This window comes from Filicampus tigris, chromosome 20 (genome assembly GCF_054856515.1).
Source record: "Filicampus tigris isolate MCC_2025a chromosome 20, RoL_Ftig_1.0, whole genome shotgun sequence".
Taxonomy (NCBI): domain Eukaryota; kingdom Metazoa; phylum Chordata; class Actinopteri; order Syngnathiformes; family Syngnathidae; genus Filicampus; species Filicampus tigris.
Window position 1 is genome coordinate 11,301,254 of NC_141236.1, and position 16,873 is coordinate 11,318,126.

General features: G+C 42.7%; 2 protein-coding genes across 9 annotated transcripts in view; one reads left to right on the forward strand and one right to left on the reverse strand.

The window, feature by feature from the left end:
• clvs2 (clavesin 2) lies at positions 1 to 14,837 on the forward strand. 2 transcript variants are annotated; one of them, XR_015084016.1, is made up of 8 exons: positions 1 to 4,471; positions 5,186 to 5,635; positions 5,785 to 5,959; positions 9,884 to 9,994; positions 10,336 to 10,586; positions 10,671 to 12,173; positions 12,313 to 12,399; positions 12,932 to 14,837. XR_015084016.1 is itself a non-coding variant. In XM_086019558.1 (6 exons), the coding sequence occupies exons 2-6, from the start codon at positions 5,247 to 5,249 to the stop codon at positions 10,762 to 10,764; spliced, it is 1,020 nt and encodes a 339-aa protein (XP_085875684.1). In that variant the 5' UTR covers positions 1 to 4,471; positions 5,186 to 5,246; the 3' UTR covers positions 10,765 to 14,837. The 2 variants fall into 2 exon arrangements, 1 of the variants encoding a protein (XP_085875684.1); XM_086019558.1 differs by having other exon boundaries at positions 10,671 to 14,837.
• Positions 14,798 to 16,873, reverse strand: part of trdn (triadin) — a 15,783-nt gene continuing 13,707 nt past the window's right edge. For 5 of the 7 annotated variants that reach the window (XM_086019543.1, XM_086019542.1, XM_086019541.1 and 2 more), the window contains one exon: positions 14,798 to 16,842. In XM_086019543.1, coding sequence (XP_085875669.1) covers positions 16,691 to 16,842 — 152 coding nt within the window. In that variant the 3' untranslated portion in view covers positions 14,798 to 16,690. The remainder of the gene's footprint in view (positions 16,843 to 16,873) is intronic. The other 2 variants (XM_086019545.1, XM_086019544.1) reach the window with 1 other exon arrangement.

The following is a 16,873-nucleotide window of genomic DNA, read 5'->3' on the forward strand; positions in this document are numbered from 1 at the left end:
TGAAAAGGTCTTGTTTATGCTCAGATGCACATTTTTCTCTTTTCGCATTGTCGAAGCAATTAGGTTAATGCTCACTAAGTTGAATCACATTGTCACCATTTACAAGCTTGCAAAATATAATGTTGCATTTGTCTGTTAAAAAGTTGTGTAGGTGGGAAAAAAAAGAGCAGCCACTGACCTCATTTGACTTGCCCCCCCCCCCACTCCTCCCTCCCCGGCCCCCTTTACCCCCTGCCAACTTCTCCTGCTTTGAATGTTCTCAGCCCCATTCCAGTACTATTGTGTGCCCCCCCCCCCCGTTCCTCTCCTCCCCCCATGTTGACAGTCCCTCGTTTTGAAACATCCGATCGCTTGATGTGTAACTTCCAAAAAACCCTAAAAGACTGTCCAGAAAGTGTCAGAAGAAGAAAAAAGAAGTTAAGATGAATGATGAATGGTGAGAAACTCACCTCTTTACCCTCCAGCTTCCACCCCACCCTCCACCCCACCCCCCATCCTTCAATCCCTTCGCTTGCCTGGTCGGGGCATAACCGTGGTAACAGCATACTGGAGGGTGAGCATGGGCTGTTGCCGGGGCGGCCGTCGTCATGGTAACATCAGTGAAGCACTGTTGTGTGCAAACAAAGCTTGTCTCTCTTTTCTCTCTTACTGTTTTTTTTTGGGGGGAGGGAAAGTTCTATAGAGTACATTTCCAACCACTAAAAAGATCATAAACATTCATTCATATGATGATTCTGACAAAGTCTCCCATTCTAAAAAAATGTATTGTCCCGAGTGATAAACTCAGTTCGATATATAAAACTGATGAATCACCCAGCCCTGATAAATGACCACAACGGTTCTGTGTGCGGTATGATAGGAAATGTAGGGGACTCGAGGTTGACCCCAGGTGACATTGTCAACTGGTGGCCTGGCATGCATGTTACAGTATTGTTTCTGCAGGGATGATTTTTGGCAGTCTTGTCGTTTGCATGTGAAACATTTAAAAGAAAAAGCGTTTATACTGGGCTCTAGTCATGCAATGTTGGGTTGATCTCCCTGACCTGAGCTAACCTCGTCCTTCTGGCATGAAGCTAATCCCTTTTTGTAAAAGCTCTTTTTGTTTAGTCTACGCTCAGCGAGATTAGCGATTAGCGTTGTCTGTGTCGTAAATTTTTTCTGACTTGTAATTTAGCTAGCCACACGCTAAAGCTAATCCCCCGTCTATTTTACTGACCGTCATGTGACTGGTCATGTTTTTATCCATGACAACCAAGTGGTAATAACAGCTACTCTTTTATCTGCATTCTTGAACCTCATTTGAATTAAAAAGATTTATATTCATAAATATATTTACGTATCATTTATCATATGTTCTATAAACTCTTAGCATGTAAACCGACACTATTTTATCGATAAAAAATAAATTGGTTGTGTATTTTTTTTTAATGAATCCAAAATTGTAATTTTATCAAATCAAAGTTCAAATCATAGTTGAGTCAAAAGAATAATTCACGAAAGCTACAAGTGGACATGTTAAGTATCTCCCCATCCATTTTCACTCTGCCCCCCTGTGAGTGAGCAACGCTATCCAGTGGATTCCCGCATCTGCTCATTTGTTGATTGCAAAGTCATCTCCGTCGTGTTATCATGTCGTGTTTTTCATATTTGTGTGTGTGTGCACTTTGCGTGTTTTCCTGTCCTGCTGGCATATTTTCTATTGTCACCGCGCACAATGGAGGTTGCCAAAAATGTGAAGTTTTTCCGCCACGGGAGGAGGGAGAGGAGACATCATGCTCATAAAGCGCTTTTCATTTGGGACTCCCGTGAGATAATACCCTCCTGCCAAGTCTCACACACTCCATAATGGAGACCGACTGGGATGGGGGGTCGAGGCAGTGTGGGGGTCTCTCACTCTCGCTCACTCTCTCTCTTTTTGTCTCATGCTTCATTTGTCGTTTGTCAGCCGCTTTGAATGGACTTCTTTATCAACAGTGTGTGCGTATGTGAGTTTGTTTATGATTGAGATTGCACCACTAGTACTACTTTCAAAGTCTGAATGGGCACAGCAATACACACACACACTCGGCCAATCAGCTTGCACGTTACTCCACAGTCACGCATCCGTATGTGAACTTACTCACCAGACACTTGATTGGGCACACCTTAACCGGTGGCTGGAATAATTGAACTTGAGTGTTGTATGTGTGTGTGTGTGGGCGCGCATGTGTGCTCGTTTGAAATGGGACAGCCAGCCCAGTGCCTCCGGCGAGGGGGTTGGAGGTGAAGTTTTTCTAATAATCCCTCCTCTTCCTCAATCCCTCCGTCCATCTTCTCTGCCTCGATCTTTCCATCATGACCCACCCGTTGCCTGTCTGGTCCGAATGTGGGGTCACTGGGTTTACCCCGCATAAAGGAGGGCGAGGGGGGAGTTTTGGGCCGTGCCCGAAAGTAAAGTCTTTTCTCTGTTTGTCAGTCAATCTTTCATTTTCATATTCCATCAAATAACAGCACCATTTTGTCACTTTTAGCTTTAAACGGTTTTTAAAAACTGCTGTGTTTTTTGGGGGGGGGTGGGATCACTTTTCTGCACATTTACAACAAAATGTCACCTTAAGTAATTTAATCCAAATATTAAACATTGCACGTTAAATGTGGGTATTTAAATAGAATTAGTTAAATCCAAATGTTTAATACATATTTAAATATCAAGCCTCATCCATCCATCCTTTCTACCATTTATCCTCACTAGGTCGCGGGTAAATCTTAAAATATCAATGTAAGAACTATATTTTGAATGTTATTTATTTATGACACCGAGACGGGTGTAAACCAACCCGGGTCTAAAACGAAAAGTTTGCTGCAGCAGCTTGCATGTCCGCTGGGCTGGCAGCCGTGCTCCATTCCAGAGCGATGGCGACACCCACAGGTGTCTCTCCATAAAACTCTTCGACAGAACAGTGACATGAAACACTCCAAAAATGCGGCAAATTATGTTTCTCTAAACTTGTTTGGTGTTCTAGTTCGATTTGATTATTATATTCTATGTATTCTATGTCCAATAATCAAAATTTCCGTGCGACAGGTTTTTTTTATTTTATTTTTACATTTACTTCCACTCCAAGCACACGGAACTCGAGGTTTTATTTTGGTACATCTGCTTATCGGCAATTTAGATTTGCGTATTAGCATAATTTTTACTTCCACACGAAATATTTAGATTGAACATTTACCATTTACATTTGATATATATGAATATTTAACAAAAATATATTTTAAAATTATTTTTAAGGTTTAAATATAAGTATATCTAACATTTGTATTACTCCTGTATTGTTATTTTACAAAATATATACAAACCCTTTTCTCCATCCTTGTTGTGATACGTTGCTTTACCAAACCAAACCCAAACCCACGCAGGCACGGGGAGAACATGCAAACTCCACACAGGAAGGCCGGGGCCGGAATTGTGAGTAAGTTGCAAAAATACTTTGTTTTAGTTCAGTTTTTATTAGTTTTAGTATTACTTTTTGCTTTTATATATGGAATACTTCTCGGACGCAAGATAAAAGAATACATTTAAAAAAAAGATGTCACTAAGTGTAAGTAAAGTCCAATTCTTAAACGTCAAACACAGCCTAAAAGTGACCACTAAGTGGCGCTAGTTGTCCTTAAGGTTGTCATTCACGTGTACTCCTCTTGATGGCGTCATAAACAGTCAATTTGACATCCTAGCAGCTGTTAGGCACGCCAAAAAACAGGCACAGTTAATTTGATTGGCTCATTTAGTAGCCAATCACCGCTGACAGGTGCCCTGCTAACCACACCCACCATAGGACCCCGAGATTTTGGAGCCAAAAATAAATTTTATTTATTTTAAAATGTATTCTAATAATGTAGCGCCTAAAGTGTATTATTGTTGAAGTTAATTAATTTAATATTTTTAATTGCAGAAAAGAGTGAAACAAAGGCATCATAAATAACACACAAACCTGATGTTGACATTTTGCCTCGGGCTACAAGTCTCCCACCATCTTCCTCATCATCTTCATCCTCTCATTATGTGCTTCCTTTTGTCCTGCACGTGCTCCTCCTCCACCTCCTTCTCCTCCCTTCATCCACCATCCTCCTCCTCCTCCTCCTCCCCCCACCGGCCCAGCTTGTTGTCACTCACTCTGGCGGCGAAACAGACGGCGGCAGCACAGACCCACAGACGCTAATCCTGGTGGCGCACCCCACCCTGAAGGCTCCCCCGCTGCACAACAGAACCCGACAGGAGCCGGGAAACGGAGCGGACCCGACCCACCTGTGCAAATGGACCGGGCAACTTGGATGATTTGAAGGAGGAGGAGGGGGGAGGAGGAGGAGGAGGAGCAGGAGGAGGAAGAAGAAGAGACATCAGCACCACGGAGCAGATGAGAGTGTCGGTGATGTAGCAGGTGCTGCAGCCTGGTGCCGCATTGCTTGCTTGGCCTCCTCCGTGGGGGAGAAGGTGATGCCGTCATCTCCCTCCTTCACACACACGCACACGCACACCCTCACGTACGGTTCCGATGGCGTGAAGCGGCAGCATCTTCGAAATGTTGGCCGTTTGGCTCTCGCTGCCACACATGCTGTAAGCTGGCATCTTGAGTCAAAGAATAGATTGGAATTGTCGGTCTACAAAGCACTGAAGGCTCTTTGGCAAAAGCAGGTTGCAAATTCGCTCTTTTGTGGATATTTTTTGTGGGGGGGGAGGGAGTCGTTATTTGCTCAAAACAGCTGTTTTTGTACTCAGGCTGAAGAAGTAAAAGTATATTGTACTTTGTCGCCATCTTGTGGCATCTTGCTGCCAAGGAACTGTGTTGAAGTGACTTGAGTTTCATTTTGACAAAAGTAGTGCTTTGTCGCCACCTTCCGGCACCTTGGTGCCGAAGAAGGTTGTTGTAATTACTTGAGGAATATAGTTCCAATAGATGCAGTGCTTTGCCGCCATCTTTTGGCACCTTGCTGCCAAGGAGCCATGTTGAAGTGAGTCAGGGAATTTTCTTTAGACAAAAGTAGTGCAGTGACGGCATCTTGTGCCATCTTTGTTACAAGGGGCTATGTTGGGACAAAAAAATTCCTTTGCCGCTAACTTGGTGACATGTTGAAGTGACTCGAGGTGTTTCATTAGCTTGGGGCCTCATTTTGCGCTATCCAAATCAACTTGCCCCTCGCCTTGCAGGCCGCGCAGAAGAAGAGGAAGAGTCCCTGCGAGGGAACCTCGGGACGTGGCTCCCGCCGAGATGACTCACCTGCAGGCCGGCCTGTCGGCGGCCACCCTGGAGAAGGCCAAAGCCGAGTTGAAGGAAAACCCGGAGACGCTTCACCAGGACATCCAGGAGGTGCGCGACATGATCATCACGCGGCCGGACATCGGCTTCCTGCGAACGGACGACGCCTTCATCCTCAGGTTCCTGCGGGCCAGGAAGTTTAATCACTTTGAGGCCTTCAGACTGCTGGCCCAGTACTTTGAGTACAGACAGCAGAACCTGGACATGTTCAAGAACCTGAAGGCCACCGACCCCGGAATCAAGCAGGCGCTCAAGGACGGATTCCCCGGCGTGTTGGCCAACCTGGACCGACACGGAAGGAAGATTCTGCTCCTCTTCGCCGCCAACTGGGACCAGAGCAGGTACAGTTGGGGGGACCACGTACTCCACCTCTTTTTTGACACCCTCCTGTCAAAGCACTCTAACTTTGGGGTACCATGCGTTGCTCTACTCAGGTATCACAAGATGGTGTACCTAATCAAGTGTCTCTATGAAAATGTGACATTGCCAGGTACACGTTTGTGGACATCCTGAGGTCCATCCTGCTGTCTCTGGAGTCCATGATCGAGGACGCCGAGCTGCAGGTGAACGGCTTCATCCTGGTCATCGACTGGAGCAACTTCACCTTCAAGCAAGCCTCCAAACTCACTCCCAGCATGCTCAGGCTCGCCATCGAGGGGCTGCAGGTGAGGCTCGGGCCTCGCGTTTGGCTCTCGTTCGCTTCCTTAGCTTCCACTGCAAGTCACATTTACATGTTTGCATGTTGTGGTGGTGGTCACATGACCGGCAGTAGTTAGCATGTTAGCGTGTTGATGTGGTAGTCAAATATGCATGTTAGCATATTGTGGTGATGGTCACGTGACCGGTAGTAGTTAGCATATTAGCGTGCTGATGTGGCAGTCAAATATACATGTTAGCATATTGTGTTATGGGACACGTGACTGGCAGTAGTTAGCATGTTGACGTGGGAGTCAAATATACACGTTAGCATATTGTCGCGCATGGTGGTGGCCAGGCCACGTGACTAGCTGGAGTCATTTTACACGAGTCCTCTTCTTCTTTTGGTCACCGTGACGTTTTCAAGCCGGTTTCGGAGTGTCTTCATCAAATCGCATGTAGGCCACATGCCGTGGGATCATCAGTGCAGTCGTGTAGTGCCGCTCTGCCTTGACAGTAGCCAGATTGGACTCTCTGAGCTTTCCTGTTTGTCTTCTCGTGGAAAAACTAGAAAACCCTCGCAAGCACATTGAGAGCGTGCGCAATCTCCACACGGGAAAGCCGGAGCCTGGATTTGAACTCCCGACCTCTGAACTGTGAGGCGAATGTCGCCTTCTTATTCTGGAATGATACCATCACCTTTGCGTTGTGCGCTCACGCAGCCCGCCCACTTGTCTCGCTTTGTTGTGATGGTGATTATTATAATGAATAGTATAGCCTCCAGGGAGGCGCGGCAGGTGAACAGTGTGCAGGATTCAACTCAATCCAGTCATAATCCAGCAGGATTACAACGTTGTTAAAGGATTAAAAAATGCTAAATGGGAGTGAAACCTCGATGGAATGTCTCACAAAACATACTTTTTTTTTCTGTCTTTTTGGGTAATTGTTTGAAAAGAAAAAAAAATGCTAAAGTGATTCGCATTAGCTACAGATGAAATGTTCACTTCATAAATTAGCCTTTGGTAGCGATGCTGTTCTGTCCGTTTAAGAATCAAGGGATTATCGAGGTCATTTTTCATTGGCTCTTATTAATGCTAGCATGCTAGCTGCTACATGTTTATAATGTCTTGTGAACTCGTGTTTAGCCTCCTTGGGTTTTTTTGGTTTGCCACTTTAAGTTTCTCACTGCCCCCAACATCTCTCCCAAGCCCCTCCCCCATTTGCCTTCAGCAACCAGAGAAGATGCTGACGGTTTATGACACGTCTTGACCCATCCATTCATTCACCTGCATTTTAAAATGCGTCCACTTGCTTGATGCAATGTGCTTTGTTGTACCCCGACACTCTCCCTCCACCCGCTCCGTCACGCACATCCCGCCCTCCCGGCGTTTCCATGGCAACCGGCCCGACTGCCTGGCTGTCTGCTCTGGCCTCTCTTCCAGATGGGCTCGCCTTTGTTGCGTGTGCGTGTGCGTGTGTGTGTGTGATGTTTTATGCATCGCTCCACCGCTTTTTCATTTATGAGTTTTGCATAACCAGCTGCCGTGTTTTGCCAAGTGCTCGAGAAACAGTTAGCTACAACAAAATCGTAATTGATGATTCAAAATGTCTCCAAAAATAATGAAGGTGACAACAAATGTCATCGCGACACATCAGGAAGTGCACAGATGCAACGCGGCTGGGGAACCGCGAAAACACAGCAAAGAGATGTGGGGAGGGTAAGACGGTAGACGGAAACGCGTTTTAAATAATAGACAGGCTGACCGATAGGCGATTCCTGTTTGGTCCGGTTTGGCAAATAGACGGATGGCGATTGGCACATTTGAGTAAAATGCCCACCTCTGCCTACTGTCACTTGTCATCAATCCAAACATGAACAAACATTGTCCCGCTGCAGTAAATAAAAAAAAAACTAGGAGTATGTTTTTTGGGGGACGACTTTAAGTGCAGCCTGCAGGGAAAAGAGCTTTAGTTTGCTTTTTCCTAAATAGCTTTAAGATGAAAGCCAGCCTGTACTCAAAAAAAAAACAAAAAAAAAACAGGTCACCAATAGATGTTTTTCTTCAGTGTGTGACATTACGAGCCCCTCTCACACTGTTTGGCAATGCTGCATTTTTTTTGGGAGCACTTTTGTGTTTGTTTCTGTTCCGTGTGATGGACTGGCTCAACAGCAGAACGCCCGCGGCGGCGAATGAATGAGATGTCCGATTTTCTGTTACAGCCCGAAGGTGGCGAGGATCTCTGCCTTCCGACTTCATATTCAGTCAGGTTCTTGCCGTTCTCGTGCTTGTGGAGCGGAGAGACTTTCCTGGATGTTGTCACCTTGCATTCTCGTCAAGTTTTGCGCTGACCTGCAGCAAACGTCCCAAAATAGACGTTTATGCAGTATATTCATAAAAGCTCCCCCTTTTGTCCTTTGGACTATGAGCATCAAAATGATTGGTGACAGATTTTCATGAGTACGTATTTCCGTATGTGTATTTTTACATGTTTCTGTGTGCGGACCACGTGAGTCACTTTGTGCTGCTGTGAGCTGTTTGCATGTCATCCACATGGCGGATGACTCAGAAAACAAAGCAGAGTCTTCCTTGAGGACAACCTGTCCGTTTCTTTTGCGGGGCCAACAAGAAACACCATCCCAAGCATTGACCTTTACAACCAGATCTATCTCTAACCGTCATTGTGGTAAAGCCAAGGCGTCAATTTATCGACTAATCAGTTCGACAAGATCCAGCCCGCTGGTTGGCAAGATAAGAAAATCTGGGTTTGCTATTGGCCCAGCGTGATGATATGATGGCTGATTCCGCCCCAAAGGAAGCCAATTCCGCCATGGCAAGAAATATGTTGTAATGATGTGGCTCTAATTGTTCGTACTTGGGTTCATTTGACAAAAGCAAGCCACAGACATTTTACCCCTGGAAACTCTTGAAAAATGAATTAAACATGGCCAGTGACGTCCGGTCCGCTGGAGTGAGTTCTGAGCCACCGGCGGAAGCTTCTGGGAAATAAATTCTCTTTTGTCAACAAAGGAGCAGTTGTCTACATCTTGACGTTGTCCTTCCCGACATTCATCATTTCCTCCTGACCTCCAGATTACATCTCCTAATCTAATCCAGTAGCACTGGAAATTCATTCACGGTATTTCTTAACATGACAGGAAGGAGCTCCGTCCAACCTTCCCGTTGTTAGGACGCCATAATGTCTGCTGTGAAGTGTTTCAAACCTTTCATGCTGACCATCGGCTTGAATTTTGACATGCAACATTTGGCAGTATCAGAGGTGCTGCGGTGAGCTATTGAAGAAGTGGATCGCGGAAAGCCGTGAAGTGATGTTATTCATAGACCGGGTCGCTGAAATGTTGCGTATTCCTCTCCGTTGCTTTTTGTCTATAGTTCCAAATGAAAAGAAGGAAGGACACAGAGTCCTATTTTTGCATCATGAAGAAGAATAACAATGAGGCAGAGCCAAATGATGGTGTTGGGAGAGAAGCAAATTGAGAGCGCCAAAGAGAGAGAGCCAGAGGACTTGGGAGACTGTTTTTCAGAGAGAGGAGGCAGAGCGGCAACGAGAGATAAATGAAGGTACTGAGGGTGAGGAGGCAGAGAGTGAGAGTGGGAAACGGACCACAGGATATCGAGGCATTGTACAGTATGTGTAGCCACAAGCACGGTGACCATACTTGGGCTATCTATCAATACCAAATCTTTTTAGAATAGATTATCCTATCGATTATTCCATTGAATAATTGAGCACTCGGATAAATTTGGTGGATGCTGGCATTTTTTATTTTATTTTTTTTAATCATATCCCAATTTGACCGCCGTCTTGAGTGGCGCAACGCAACAGAGGGTCCGACGATAATTTTTGAGCCACGCGCATGACTTCCGCCTTTTGTTGCGGCACAACAAGAAGTCACGGCTGGTGTTTTTGTGTGTTTGCCACTGCTGCGACAGGACAGTTTCCCCGCCCGCTTTGGAGGAATCCACTTTGTGAACCAGCCATGGTACATCCACGCCCTCTACACTGTCATCAGGCCCTTCCTCAAGGACAAGACCAGGAAGCGGGTGAGTAAAGCCTGCCCGCCGTGCTGTCTAGTTTGGACCAAACTCCGTTTCAAAAGTTATTTTTGCCTTACTTTTTGGAAAATGTAAAAGACATTTAACGTGATAATTATCAGACCTAAGATCACCCGACATACTGTCGGCCCTAATTCAAGTATTTTATCAATACTGAAAGTTTCAACAATAATCCTTCAGTTTGGTTTTGAAATTGAATTATCGATCAATCTGTAATATATGTAAAGAAAAATACAATACCAAATCGTTTTTAGGGTCTCCTATTTGTACATTTTTACTATTTGCGGGGAGCCTTCCTAAATGTATTTTGGCTGTTGTTGTGAGCGTAGATCTTCATGCACGGCAACAACCTGACCAGCCTCCACCAGCTGCTGCATCCCGAGATCCTGCCGTCAGAGCTGGGCGGGATGATGCCGCCGTACGACATGGGCACCTGGGCCAGGGCCCTGCTGGAGCACGCCTACGACGAGGACGTGGAGCCAGACGCCGAACCCGATGGAGGACCGGATACCTACGCCTTCTCTGTCCACGACCTGCACAGAAATGTAGACAAAGACCTCTCGCCCAAAACCATGAAGAGGTGAGACAGACTGGCACAAACCAAATGAAGAGAAAAGCTAAAATCGCTCTAACGCTAACACGATAGCATGTTGCTAACTTCCAGGTCCCAGTCGGTGGTGGAACCCGGCGTCTTAAAACGACCTGACAAGGCCAAATGCGATGAGGACAACATGCAGCCGCTGCTCTCGCTGGACTAAAAACAAACAAAGAACAAAAGACACTCTGAATCTTCAGGAAATCCTTGGAAATCCTCAGCGAGCGTCTCTATGTGGAGTTCCTAGTAGAGGTTTACTCCACTTCTGACTTCCTTGGTGGACTTCCGTGTTTCTTTGTCAAGTGCCAAGTCCACAAAAGGCCAACTCTTCTTCTGAGTGATTTTCTTCAAATGATTCCCGCGCCCAAACGACGGTTGTAAGCGGAAACTGGGACGCAAGCTTCTCACACGTCTTTGAACCAGGATTTTCCCCAAGTGCTCTGGACGAGCAGATGGACATCGAGGCAGACCAGCAATCCTCCCTTTATGGAAAAAAAACAAAAAAACGTATGACCAAGCCTGATTTGCTTCTGGTCAACATCTCGCTTAACAGCAACATTCTTTTTGATTTTTGACGACAATAACCTTAAACGGAAAATGTCACATGACCCAAATATGTGACCAGGAAATCAAAGTGTTGAAAGAAATATATTAATTACTAAGTCATTAACATAAGTATTATTAATTGTATAATGATCCAACTGACTGAAAGTATGTTTTTTTCCTGTTAGCATTAGCACTAAAGCTAGTTAGTCCTGGAATGCTAGAACCAACTGAAACGTAGAACGCACTCTTTGTACATCATAACCATCTTATTCGTAAATCCTTTGTAGTTCTATCCCAATTTAAAATGCTAGCGTACATATCCTGGTACATGCTAGCTATACAACACCAAGCTAGCTAAGCGAAAAAGTCTAAATCTACGCATGAAATATTATTCATTACATTGCAGTACATACTCCTTCATCTCATTCATATTTTTTTTCTAAGATAGCTCAGCAAAGAATCACAATTGGCATCCTAATGTAAAATTCTGAATAAGGACAGTTAGAATCGGTTATGTACTCCTTCTTTGTGCCTCGTAAACATCGATCCATCCAGTTCTTCCACTTATCCGAGGTCAGGTTGCGACACAAATTCATAAACATCCTGCTGAAATTATATGGAAATTTTGTATACAGTCAAACATTTTCCATAACAGGTTCCTGGGTCATCCTGGTACTGTTACTTTGCTTTTTCCTTTTCATTTTTTTTTTGTTCAGTTTTATCAATTTTGTATTTTTGCCATTTGTCAGCATTTTACGGTTGTTTGTATTAATTTTTTGGTATCGTCACGATAAAATACCCGTATTTACAGATTCAGCCAATCAGAGCGTTGCTATCACTTTTTCAGTCGTTGATTGGCTGTTGTTTTGACCGTGAACGCATCGCGCGCTTCTCGCTTTGCTGATCACTTCCGTGTTGGCTAACGTTAGCGCAGTCACCGACACTCCAGTTTTAAAACAGTCTTGATGGAGCCACCCAGGCATACAAAAGAAGAAATACAGCCAGACAGTAACTGCCCATAACTAGGTTCGTACCCCGAAAAAAAAAAAGTAACCGATATAGTCGGGCTGTGACCACGTCAATGCGCAGTTGTTCTGCAATGTTCATACAGGTGCAACATTTTCAACGTTCAACACATGACACGTTTGTCACTATTTTCCTTTAGTTCGGCTCTCAAACGGGAATGTACTGATTTACGGCAGCTTGTTCGTCATCATCATCATCATCATCATCGTCGTCATCGTCTTTGCTGGTGAGAGTACACTTTGTTTTTTTTGTTTTTACATTGTTTACATTCATTGAGCATTGATGATTGTTCATTGATCTTGCTCTCTGTTCATATATTGCATGTGTTTGATTTTGTTCGTATCGTTTTAAAAGTGCATTTAAAGTATCTATTTTTTTCAAGTTCAAGCATTTAAGTTCTGTAAATGCTATAATAACATACCCATGGTGTCAGGGATTTCACTAACTAAGTGGTGTTCTGATCGTAATTCCGCGATAGACGGGGGATTTACTGAAATTCCAATACAAAACAAAAATAACGTTCAAATGGTGGCGTGTGTACCAAAGCAAAAAAAAGTAAAAAGTGTAAAATTCTAAACAAATGGAACTAAAAACAAACTCTTTGTACATCATAAACATTGTATTTGTGTAGTCTTTGTGTTTTTAATCGACAAAAAAACGTGGTTAAAATGCTGTCATACATACATACAAATTCTAAATTCTGCCCAGCAGCACCTGTTCAGTTTCCTGAGTTTTTGTCAATTGAGCCTTTCTTGCAGATAATTAAGTGTTGAAGCCAACTACCCCGCTAAGGTAAGCAAATGTTTTTTTTCTTTAATGTACATAAAATATCTGGCAAACATCTGAATTTGGAAAGCGGCCCTTGAGGACCAGAGTTTGACACTTGTTGTTTAGGACTATGTTTGAAGAACAGTATTTTATGATTGCTACATTTCTATATATTCAAATAATTCCAACTTCAGACTGCTCAACTCATTCAGCACATCTTGGAAACCATTTTACATTCCCAAAATGCCCGCTTTTTTCAGTATTCCACATTTTTCGTGACAACATTCCCAATTCAGTGCAAATGCGATTTTTGTTTCACATTTACATTTTTTTTGTCTCACATTTAACGCATCTTTTCAGTCCGCTTTTTATCAGCTTTGCAGCATGCATGTGCATCTTCTACAGAAATTGCATATTATACTTTTGTCATCTTTCACCCGAAACAAATGAAAATTAAATAATGTATGTATGTAAAGAAAGACAGGAAAAACACTTTTTATCAAAAATGAAAACACTATCACCTCACAGTGACTTTTATTTCTTTATATGCAGTATTTGACAAGAGCATTTGTTCATTTTAAGAAATGTAACGGCGATTATTTGAATAGTTCAGCATTTCGAATGTTCTCTGTGACGTCCGTTGACAGTTAATATGAAAACGTTTATTTTTGCAAAACATTTGCTGCAACAAACCAGTGTCGAAGGCGTCCATTTTGCTCTTCTTCCTTCATAAACGAGTCGCTTTGTTGCTCTAAAACAAAAAATATTTTGGGGGGGAAATTCAGCCTAAATCTGTATGATTTTATTTGACTTTTTTTTTAATGTCTTCCACATGCACCGGAAATAATCCTAATTGTGATTGTTTGTAGATACTAGCATAGCATATTTCATACTCTTGTACTGTATGTATTTGACTTTTAGTAGTCTTGACAGCGATAATAATGCTCACTTGTGATTGACATCTGTAAAAAATGAAAAAAAAATTAGAAATCTATAATAGTGTAGTTTAGAAGCACAACAATAATAATGCTAAGGATATTGTTGTTCACTCTTGACAGTGTCAATCAAAAGTCAGCGTTAATATTTTTGTATTGGATGTCACCTGACAGTGTACCTAATGAAGTGGCCGGCAGGGACCAGCTATCATAGTGATATTTATGTCATTATGAGCCATTGCAGTTGTTATTATTCATTGTGTATCATATTTGATTTTGTATTGATGATGTGAAAGCTGCATGCGGCCATTGTTATTCTTATGATTATTATTCATATCCTACACTGACAATATTTGTTTAGCTCAGCCAAAGTCAACAAACATGTAATTTATTTATTTTTGAATCATCCGGAAAGTGTTTGAGCTTTAAGGAATTCAGAATGACGCTTTATTTTGTCGTGAATCAGTTGGAGCCTCTCTCAGATGACCGAGCGAGAGTTCGGGTGCACCCTGAACTGGTCGCCAGCCAATCGCAGGGCACATCTAGACAAACGACCGTTCACATGTGCATTCACAAATTCAATCACAATTCACATTGCAAGGTAACGTAAGCGCCGCGTTCGATTGTGTTGAAAAAATGTCCTCCATTTTGCCGACATATACAAATAAAGGCTGACGCACTTTGTCACACACTGCCTCCATTTTAATTTTTTTTTTTTTAAAGATGACTGTCACTCTGTCATTTAATAGTCAGGAAATGTACAGAATTAGCAGAATTCAGCTGTATTGTTAATAAAAACAGCAGTAACAGTACCTTGTATTGTTTTTATATCATAATAATATTGTAATTGTTAAAAAAAAATCTTAAATCTTCAAAAACATGAATGATGTGATGACTCACCAAATAGTCGACTCATGTCACTTATGACTTATGCTTTTATTAAAATTAACCAATGATCTTGTTTTTCTGTGAATAAGTGACGAAAAAAAACAACAACAGTATTAGTTTATTTTGTAATATGAACATTCAATGCCTCTTTTTTCCTCATTAAAGTTGACCAACATTGTTAGGTGTACTGAATTATGATTATTGTGATTCACACTTAAGGAACATCAATTTGTGCAACAACCTGCTTCCTCTCAAAACTTGTATAAACTCTTGAAATTAAATAAAAACAAAAAGTATTCACATCTGAATTCACACGTCACAGGCTCCATCATTATTATTAATAATAATCATTATTCATATTATTTATCAAATGTGGAACCATGTTGACAAGACGGCCCTCAAATTCACACAACTATTTGTGACCTAAAAACAATATGAAGCAGTATAACTACAATTTTGCTAGCTTGCTCGTTAGCTAGCGGAGAGCTGAGTGGTTAGCGCATGCTAGTTAGCTACACGCTAACTCGATAAGGGTGATTATTTCATCCCAAATTGGTTTCAACAAGAACACAAATGCAACAACTAGCATGCAGCATTTATTGAGCTGATTCTAATGCTAACATCTATAATGTAAATACAATCAAAACTCTTTTGGTACATTTACCAAACTCTGTCGTTGCTCAGAGTAGAGTCCGATGATAAAAAGAGTTATAAATTTGAATTGTCAAGTCTTTTGTCATCAAGTCCACGCACGTCTTAAGACTCAGAAAGTTGAGGCTAGTTCAGCTCTGAACTACATGACTTGGACCATGCGCAACCGTAGCAACAGCCGTAGCAACGTAGGCTAACGTATGCTAAGTGCTAACACAATGAGGTCACTGAACAATTTTTTTTAACCTGATCTTATTTCAGTTTGGAGTCCGGTGCAAACACTCACTTTCTTTCTTTTGTCATCAAGTAAGACATCGATAGCCAACGTGTGCGACGCTTTAATGCTAACTTTGTAGCCAACATGGCCGCATGCATTGCTCTGACGTGCAGTCGAAGAATTGAGATCACTGATCGTCCCGACTGATAAACACGATCGGTCTCCGGAGTTGGTCGCGCTAACGCACACTTCCTGTCACTGAACGCAGTATGCTAATTATACTAATGCTAATATTTCGCTTGAAACTCAGATAACTGAAAATTAACAGCTGTAGCTGTTGTGAAATGCATTAATATAAATAAAATTATATTCGATTGGATGTTTTGTCAAGTATATAAGGCTAGCTAGCATTAGTGTTGTTAGCATGTGTTCAGAGGCAGGGGGCGCCGGTGTGGAAAGAGGCGGGGCTCCTGGGGTTTGACATGCTAACATTTAGACGCATACTAATGGTCTAAAAGATCAAGTGGTTTAAATAAACAAAGAGTGAACAATGAAGTACAATATTTGGGATTAGGAGCAAATGGTGCAGTGCCCCATCAGATCCAGCAGATGGTGCTGCAGTTAAAGGAAAAAAAGCTTTCTTTCGTTCCAATATGACGCTTTCAGAATTAGGCTTTTGTGCCTAATATTTTTGTTTCTGCCAGCCCCTCTTGTCCTCTATCTACTCTGGGGGGTATTGGAGTGGTCTGCCCCATGTTGTCGAGGAAATGTGACAGTTGTAAACCATTTTTTTAGGCATTCGTGTCATAAGAATTCTGCATAGCAACAAGAGATGCAGTCGTATAAAGAAAATAACTATTGATTTTACGTCTGCTGGTAGTTACATTTCACTCCTACTATATTTATGTTTTTGTTTTGTTGGTCTGAACAAGAGACCCCAGGAGCTCAGCCTTGTAGGTAAAAAAAAAATAAATACATGTAAATATTTCAGCCCTTATTGCTGTTAATAGAAACGAGTCCCTTGTATGACGTCCTGCTAGGGTGCGATGGAAGCTGCCCTACTGCCCCGACGTTCTGGCCGCTCTCTGCTGCTCCATTAGGGACTTGAGGGCGGGTGGCATGGCGGTGGGTGGCATGGCTGGGCTGAACGGTCGCAGAGGGTACTGCGCATTTTTGCCGGGCACGTAAACACACTGGAAGTATCTTTGACCTGAAAACACACCATACAGAAATGTTAACTT